Source organism: Cantharellus anzutake (genome assembly GCF_015039405.1).
Source record: "Cantharellus anzutake strain C23 chromosome Unknown EI90scaffold_94, whole genome shotgun sequence".
In the NCBI taxonomy this organism is placed as follows: Eukaryota; Fungi; Basidiomycota; class Agaricomycetes; order Cantharellales; family Hydnaceae; genus Cantharellus; species Cantharellus anzutake.
The window spans coordinates 1-9296 of NW_024067044.1; the positions used below are offsets into that span (position 1 = coordinate 1).

The 9296-nt window shown below is 50.1% G+C and overlaps 2 protein-coding genes across 2 annotated transcripts; one reads left to right on the forward strand and one right to left on the reverse strand.

Moving 5' to 3' along the window:
• Positions 1-641: 641 nt before the first annotated feature.
• EI90DRAFT_3082585 (uncharacterized protein) lies at positions 642-1656 on the reverse strand. The gene is made up of 2 exons (XM_039062017.1): positions 833-1656; positions 642-776 (listed from the first exon to the last, which is right to left on the reverse strand). Exon 1 carries the CDS (start codon positions 1617-1619, stop codon positions 1044-1046), a length of 576 nt encoding a protein of 191 aa, XP_038909882.1. The 5' UTR covers positions 1620-1656; the 3' UTR covers positions 642-776; positions 833-1043.
• A 1726-nt stretch (positions 1657-3382) lies between these two features.
• Positions 3383-5489, forward strand: EI90DRAFT_3293150 (uncharacterized protein). The gene is made up of 3 exons (XM_039067363.1): positions 3383-3677; positions 3746-3773; positions 3844-5489. Exons 1-3 carry the CDS (start codon positions 3606-3608, stop codon positions 5112-5114), a joined length of 1371 nt encoding a protein of 456 aa, XP_038909883.1. The 5' UTR covers positions 3383-3605; the 3' UTR covers positions 5115-5489.
• Positions 5490-9296: the final 3807 nt, after the last annotated feature.

Sequence of the window (9296 nt, forward strand, 5' to 3'; positions counted from 1 at the left end):
AGAAATCGGCGATCTCCCCATCTCCTTTTCCATTTATGGTTGCGTCTTTCACTTTATCTGCCATCCATCCTACTCAACGCCACCTGGATTATCCCTGCCTTTTGCAGACGGCCTCGTCCAGCTAGTACAGTGCATGCCTAATGGCATGGACCTATACTTAACAAGATCCTAGCCCCGAGTCCAACTTCCACCCGCATTCGCCTCCGATTGTTGTAAAATGTACTAACTCCGTAACCCCAATATTATCTGATCGACTGCCCAACCGACTTGCAAGCCCGACCCGAGAGCTTGAGGCGAACCTTGAGGACATTCCACGCATGCCAAAACATTCTCGAGATGTTGCATCATTCAAGCGATTGGGCCGATCACTCACCAGGGCCAGAGGGTTCATCACATTGATTCAGGGTGAGGTTAATCGAGTGTCTCTTGTTTGCATTTATCATGTTTCCATGCATTCGGTCTTGTGCTTTGTTGACCTGATGTTTGAGGCTTAAAATCGCCAGCGATAGTGAGCTGAAAGCCTGAAAGAATGTCCTAGGCAAGTCTTCCTGGACGGCTGAGCTCACGCCACTAATAGAGGCTGGTAACCTGCCTAAGCTCACGCGTGAAGGTAGCTTACGCTAGTTGCCGGGTGCCAATTCATTTGGTAAGAGTTGCGCAACACCATGCAATTTGGCACCTCACGCTGCGCCTGCAACACACGTAACCGATGATCAGGCCACTGAAGTATTCACCATGCCTTCATGACCACTCCCCGTTCCATGATGTTTACTGCTGTAAGTGCAACCAGCAGGTTAAACGAAAGCTGGTGTCCTGCTAATTACTTAACCAGAACACAGACTACTTCCAATCATCGTTCCACTAGGATTGTGCTGCCATTCTTCACTACATAATCCATCTTTCAACTAAACTAAATGTGCACTCCATCCTCAAGCCAACAAAAAGGTTTTGACGCCGATGGCGGTCTCTTAGAATGTCATGTTCTGGGCCGCCGGAGCCACAAGCTACTTGGTTGAATGGCATGCAACTCTGAGGGATTCTGTTTATTGGACATATAGCTCCGTGCGTGGACGATGCGGACTTGCAGTCCTGGAGAGGCACTCGCGTTTGGACGAGTGAATAGAGAGTAGCATCCTACCAAGCTGATGGCTAATTTCTCTGTTTCCCTGCAAAAAGCACCTACAAAAACTCCGTCGGACCTCGGATTGGGTGCCAATACACGGACAGACACATCCCCAGAACCGCCAGGATAATCGAGATGGTATACATGCGCAACCAGATACAATATATCCAAGCCTTCGGTTCTCCAATGACAGCGTGTGATCGTGAAACATTGACCAATTCCAAGCTCGGACAACAGCGTAGTCTGCTGGTTCAAAAGGCAGCGAACACCGACAGACTTTAAGTTGCTGTCTAAATGCTGAGGGACTCCTGACTGGGCCAACTCCCCAATTCGTCATATCAGAAACGCTCTCCGGTTTGAAGTGCCTAGGTAAGCAGACGGTACAAGAACTAGACCGGCTGCATGATATATATATATAGCAGAGGGGCGCCTGAGAACGCAATATGGCTATACCCTTGGAGCTTCTTGTGGGGGCTGTGGATGAGGTGTCGCCCATAGATCATGAGGGCTGTGTATATGTGCTGGGACTACGGTGTGTTCAAAGCTCACGACTTGTAAGCCGTATCGACTGTCACACTAACCAGGCTCGTGCCGGCGTCACCATGTCAATTACTGTCGGTCTCCGTGCTTCGAGACTCTGAGCAGCCTGACGGTGGGGTGACTTTCTCTCGAGACACCTTAGATCGATCCCCAGAACAGGGTCTGGTATAACTGACGTACTCGGATCCATCATGATAAACAAGGCATAATTGGAGGTAAGTGCGGGTAAATATTCCCATAGGATATCGTCAACCACACAGGACGGCGGCGGAGCGCCGGTTTGCCTCGAGATCTTCCTTACTAAGCGCCAGTATGGGCTGTCTGAATCAAACTACATAACCCAATTCAAAGCCCACTACCATATGGAAATGAGTGGTGTACCCAACTGCACCAATAGAACATTCTGGGATGGAAGGCCGGGAAAATATCGCTGGACACTGATATATTAGCTGGAATGGGAGTTCCTAGTCTTTCATTGTAACATAAAGGCTATCCATTTTATTGGAAACGTTTCCATCGCTTATGCTGACACTTCAAGTAGGGTTTTTGAGTGTTACGGGACCATTTCATTCATGCGAAACAGGTGCTACTAGTTCAATGAGTACGAGAACAATGGCAAACAACGATTTCAAAAAGAAGCCATTCTATGTGCATCAAAGTTTTTATCTGCGAAAACCGCGGGTGCCTCAGAGCTTCATATGATTGGCGAAGAAGAATTACTTTGTCCCTTGTGCTTAGAGAGGCTGATCACCTACCTCGTGGGTGACCTGATATATTGGAGGCGACGACAATGAAAGCGACTGTGACGCGTGTACAGAGAGCACAGGAGTGCTGATAGGGATCAGCTTCGAAAAGGCGCCCGTTTGCTGATAGTAGACGTTCAGGATGCAAGATCGGGGACGATTGAATTGTCTATTTAACAAGTGAATTGGCGTCGGGATTTAGCGACCCTCGGCACCTAAAAAGGAGAAAGAGAAGAAAGGCGCTTATAATCGACTTCCCAGGAAAACGTGTATTACGATCTCCACCTTTTTTGCGATACTGGGAAGAAGCCATCGGCGGACATGCTCTATGAAGTTGTTGTGATTTGCCGTGCACATTTGGGGCAATTACAATCATTGCTGCTGGGACGCGCAGTTTTCATGCTGTTGCCGACCCGCTGATAGGAAATATTGTTTCCACTCCTGCGCTTTAGCTCCCCTTAGCATAGCAGCAGTATCGGACCACTTTCCGTGAGCCAACAAGCGCTCATAACTTCATTCAGTGCAACATCTCTCCCCGGACATCTTCGCTAACTCGATATTATCCGAATAAAATGACACACCTTCACAGCCCTTGAGCGCCAGTTTTGCGGTATTTCAGACCTATGTAAAAGTGAATGTTGCTCAAGTAATTACTATATCCGGAAGACCTCGCCCAGCAGCTGTGCTGGACGCCGTAACCATATGATCGAGATTCCATGTGTTTTATTAATTACCCATATCTCTTGGAGATGTCATAACGGAGCTATTTGGGCTGATGCGTGCTCTCACTGTCCTGGTAGCTGCATGTCGAGTGCTTCTGGCGAGAAGTGTGCACGTGCAAGACGCTGTTTGGCCGACCAGCTTGAAAGTAGCCGAATGGGAAATATGGATCCAAATGCCTCAGTAGTTAGGTCCGTGGATATACAGCCTGATTGGGAGACCAAATATTCCTCGATTTCCACCTGATGAATGAAGTGCCAAATTGAATTGAACCAGCATTGAATTGCTGGCCCTCCGTTAGTCTGTCCAATGGTGCTGCCTACAAAAGACTCCCCCATGCATCTACGCGCCCATCCACTCCCTCATCTACGTGCCCCTAGTCACCATCCCTCCTGGCGGGACGAAGCGGCCTGCTCAGCTTCACTCCACGCAACCACAACAGTGTTCATTCACCCTCAGCTCACCACTTGTGCACTGCCATGCAACGGCCTAGGAAGTTTGCATGCCCCAAGTGCTCCAGACGTTGCACGCGCCCCAGTGAGTTTCGCGAGGTGAGTGTCGGGACCCCACATGCTTACTGCAGAAGCGACCCAAACCGACCCACGACCACTCTTCATAGCACATGGATATGCACGATTCGGTGAAGCGTACGTACCTTCTCTGCAGGTCAGCAGTGCCCATGGATTGGACTTAGGCGCTTACGGTTTACCGTTTTAGGCTACACATGCGTCTGTAATTATACCAGCAGCTACAAGAGCAACATGACACGCCATCAACATAGTTGCTGGTGGATCCAGAAACAGGAGAAGACAAAGGGCACCTCAGGAAACGCCCAGAGCCGCTCAGATGCCTCTCAGGCTACGGCCTCTCCAAGGGGGAGGATCGAGGAAGGCACCCGCCGTTCATTATCCAGGCTCCCTGATGCTAGCACCTCCCGGCCCTCTTCGTCACAAATGTCCCCGCCTATCAGGACTTCACCGCACCTATCTTCCTCCAGCTCCAGCCCAAACTCTCGTTCACCATCGTTGGGCAGTGAAGATTCGTCTGTAAATGTGGCCCTTGAGCGCCAGAACGCGACCTACCCCCCTTCTCCACCAATCCCCATGATGTCTGGTTCGAGGCCTCGGCCCCAGTCACCAATGGGACGTGAGTATGGCGGCGCAGCCATTCATCATTCGCAATCGCGTTCTGCACAGGAAGCCCGTTACTTCGGCACCGATGCGCTCACCACTGATTCGCCATCACCATCATCCCAGCTCCATGATGGTCGTCTTGAGCAACACCAACCTTTATCACACGACTCGTCTGGTCACCCGGTGGTATTCTATCATCAACGGCGTTCGTCAACATCTCCCGTGTCTAGATTTTCTCATTTGACCGCACCCCGGATTACGGATGATGCTCCACACGCTCCAGAAGTGCGTCGGTTTGCTGCGAACGATGGCGTCGTCTATTCTGAACCTAGGAATATGACATCTCTCAAGTCCACGGAGCAGTCAACCGATGTCTCCCTTGTACCCGCTCAGCGAGCTGCCCGCCTGCCGAGCTACATGAGTATCGACTGTCAAGGCCGCCCAAGTGCCACGTCTGATAGTCCCTGGAATGCTGGAGATTTCGGAGATGGTTTCGCAAGGCTGAGCCTTACAGACAGCGTACTCCCCCACGATGGCCTCCGTCGCAACGCGCTTGTGCCTCCCTCGTCAGGACAGGGGGAAGCTACATCCCCTGACACTGCATCATTTGCGTCGTACTGTTTCCCTGTTTCTGGGTCCCAGTCTTCCGCCCGCAACGTAGAGCAGCACCCCAACGTCGGGTACTCCGCGGGGCCGCAGGAATCTTGGATGTCGTTTATCCAAGGAGCGGGCCTTCAGATTCCGTCGCCTTTGGACGCCTTCGGCTCATCCCTGCCCTCCCACCCCGCCATGGGACTTTATTCCGGCCAATCTAATGACCAGTGGGCATTGTGGACACCCCCAGAGTCACCCTAGGTGAAGCCGGGAAGCTGTTGACTAGACGCACATCCCTCACAGACCTCGTTTGTATTATCTTGCTATCCAATTGTTTGTGACGAGTATTCGTTATGATAGTAACGATACTTTCCACTGTCCCCCGTCATGGACTACGGTCCTGGCAGGCCTCCTTTGTATTATGTCTTTTAGTTTTCAATCGGTTCCATTCCGTTTTTCTGCGTCCACGCTGTTGTCTTTACGGATCTCATAATTCTTTTTAAAATCTCGCGCCTGCTTTACGCCATTCCCCATTCCCTGGCCACCAATCTCCATTGCGCACTGAGATTTGGGGTTTATGAGATATACTGTTCGTTCAACTTGTTCTTTAGTGGTACTAACGCATGAGATTTACACATGAGCAAAGACAAGCGCCAGGTCTGTGAGCTGGACAGTGATAGTGCGCGTCAGCATCCGGCACCGGTTTTAACCGCTAATCAAAGATTTCGCAGTTACCTTCCTGCGTATGGCCGTGCGTACGTACAGTGACTTCCCCTCTGGGAGGCAGTGCCTCAAAATTCCCTAGGAGCATCTTCGCTCACGCTCCTATCCTGGGTGTTGGTGGCAAAAAACTGAATATCGCTGTGTCAATCTCAAAAATTCCCATATAAGGTAATTTTCAGAACAGCTAGTGTAATTCAGGGCAAGATAGAGGGACGGGCAGGTCTCGACGACACATCGGCCAGTGCGTTGGGGTTGTGTTGTGCGAGGCAACGAACGCACAGAAGCCTGCCACCGTAGTTTGAAAAGCTCTGCATTCTGATTTGGCCCGGATAGCTCGTATTGGGTGTGTTGCTATCCAACTAATTATCGGAAAAGCTTAGGCGATAGGGGCTGTAGGCGCCGGAGGAAGGGGAATGATTTGAAACATAGAATCCCGGGCGTGCTTTGAATCAGGCAAACGCCCATGAGTGATAATGTCAGCCGAAATAAAGGTCCAATGGTCTTTGTTTCACCCTTGAAGGAGAAAGAAACCCCTGAGCAGAGATAGGAGTACCGGGAAATGTGATCTTTGGGATGGAAACACATTTCGGTGGGTAATCGCATGAATGGAATTCCAGGGGGAACACTGCGCAATTCATGTTAACTGAAATTACCGTAAAATTGGGAATGTATGTGTCGAAGCGAACGATCTGAAGCAATTCAAGTTGGACGGATACGAGGTATTTCCCACTTCGGAAATATGTTGCGCAGTTAGACCGAATATGAGGATGATGTTGGTTGGAGGAGGGGGGTACGGAAAGCTATGGGATGCGGATTTCCTCGTGCACTAGTGGCAGATTGTACGCGCTTTCCACCACCATCATCATCATCGGAAAATATGAATTGGACGCCATGCGAACACTTCCTCGTTTATGGATGAGAGAGTAATGTGGGATTACCTTACAAGGTAAGGGAGAGGTGCCGACACATCGGAAATTATGTCCTGCATGGAGCGTAACTGTACAAATGTTGGCCGCCAGTGCTTTGGGTGCTAATGGCGACACTCAACTGAACAACCTGCACGACTGCAGCGCACGACTAGTGATTGTCTCTATGGTGTGGCACGAACAGAAGGGCAGAAGGGAGCGCAACAATTGATAAGCCCCTGACACTTACTCACCGTGTATGGAGAGTTATCTTAGATAGGCTTCAATTGCGATGAGCACAACGGCGGGGAATCACTGCACTGACATGATGACGTGTGTGCTATCTCTTTTAATGATCGAGTCTTCGTTCCTACGGTTGGCGAACGCCGTTCATTATATTGGGTCCACTCTCAACAGTAGATCCACGTCTACTTAGTAGAGGCTGGGATTCTGCCCAGCATTACGGTTGTACAAAGGGAATCAAGCAAAAAGGATATCATGCCCCCCTTCTTCCCACCCCAAAGAAATTTCGGCGGAAAAGGATTCTGTTTGAAAGCCAGTCGTGATCCGAGGAGTAGTTCAAGAGAGAGACTAGTGGTTAGGCTACCCGTGGGAACGGGAGTGCTCGACGGACTGGCATCCGTGCCCCTCCGTCACAGCGCGAATGTCGTGTAGAGTTGCGGTTTGCTGGGGGTAGGGTCTCTTCTCCCTGGGATTCCTCTCGGTTGCGAAATATTTTTGGCAGCTGCGGCCCCAGTACTATGTTATTAGGACATCACCCGTGATCACGAAATGGTCATCTTAGGTTCTAAACTGGTGACAACTTGGATTCTGAGAATTACGCCTAGGAGACCCTCTTGACTCCGTGGAAGGACAGTGATGAACAAGTGACCGGCCGGTCGTGCGGTTTGGTTTTGCTCTGATGGGTGCACATTAGCCGGTTGTTGGCTGTATTGTAGTGCAACATTCTGCCAGGCGCGAGGCAATACCTATGCATCCGCTACGCGGCCGCTTTCCTGGAGCCAGTTGAGATACATGTTCATCGCTTTCGCCAGTCCTCAACATATTCCTTAGCACTGCTTCGTGATTTATCCCTGTTTGGCTGAGGATACCTCCCATTACCATTCCGCCGTACCTGAACTGATAGCTAGCGGTGCGGCTTGCATAAGTGTTTCTTGGGCATGTGGAGCTCACAAGCATGTCCATCAGAGCGAGTGGCCCGCGATATTTCCTGTCCCGGAATTACCTCTATAACAGTCATTCCTATCGGGGACAGCCTTCGCTTCGTATGAAACGTTGTACCCCTTCGGTTTTGGATGACCTGCCTGTTTAGGCCTGAACGTAGTAAACGTTCTGGGGCGAGCGAGCTTGACAATTTTGGATGGGACTTGAGGAACGTTTCCTTGAAAAAAAAATAGATTGTCTAGATCCTCTCCCGAAATGTTGGATGGATGAATTTTCTCGCTGTTCGTACTTTTTTAGTCAGTGAGACCAAAAGCCGTTCAATCCCCAAAGTGGGATTCTGATCGGAAATCAGACAAGCACAGTCATTTACACGATGGGGCAAAACCAGTATTATTGTTGCGATAGGGCTAGTTCTATTGGTCTAGCCGACAAGGTTGCTACCCAGAGGCAATGGTCACACTCTCATCAACGTGGCGTTTGATTCTACGACTGTTGTTTTAGGGATCTCTGTGATAAGATACCCGTTTGGGACAGAGAAGGCAAGGCAGCTAGTCATTCTCCCGAGTCCAGGCTATACATCCGGTTTTGCTGATCTAACCCGAGTCCCAAAAGAGCCTATGGTGCCTACAAACTAGGAGGTTTCTTCCAACAGATCATCGAATGCATGCATCAACCCACTCTAGTGGATCGTATCACTGCTCAGCATTGGTAGGACCTGTTTGGTAATGCCAGGATGTAGGAAATGCGTTCAATCTATCCCATTTCGAGACGATATCTATGTTGGGTGTCATTTACGACCGGCACTGGAAAGTTTTCATATGAAATATGGTGATGTAGGTCATGGCCATGATGTGTCCGCACTCCCCACTGCTAGGTGACATGCATGAACGGGCTATTGTCCTCGCGCAGCCATAGCCAGTATCGTGAGGCAGATGAGGTACTACTCGACGTCGTGTTGGTCATCGCCAGGGTATAAACAATCGACTTCTACTCTCTGGCGCCGGTTCTGACAGTAGATCTGCCAGTGGAGGTCCTGTATAGCAGCACGAAGTGCTTTGATACCCTTCCATGTCGGCTGCATGTATGGACCCGCCGGATAATTCGCTGGTTCTTCCCGCATAGATGCCTTGAGGTGGGAGCACCGCGAGATCGTGTGAAGAGCTGATATCATCTTATCCACCATTTAGCGCTCATGGGTTCCAATAAGCGCTCATCTAAACTATGCGCACCTAGCTGCTTTTCAGAGAAAATGCAAAGCTAAACCTCCGCTGCCATGGGAACGTATGGATTAGAAAGTTGAGCGTTTCCTGTGCCAAAAATTGCCGGTAATGGTGACTGGAAAATCCAATTCTCCTTGATGCACAGCGAGCACAACTGTTCCACAGACGCAAGATGGGAGAAACACCACTAGTAGCATCTTAGTGATCACTTCAAATGATCGCGGGCCAGTATAGGCCGGCAGGAAGCATGGAAACACTAGGAAACGCGCGACGCCACCCCTTCCGCCTGGGTGTTTCGCCCGCAAGGGAGTATTCAATGGTATCGCTTTCATAGAGGCTGGGATATATTGCCTGTTCAATTATCCCTATACAGATGCGTGCATCTCTCGAGTAATGGCCAGACGTCTCTA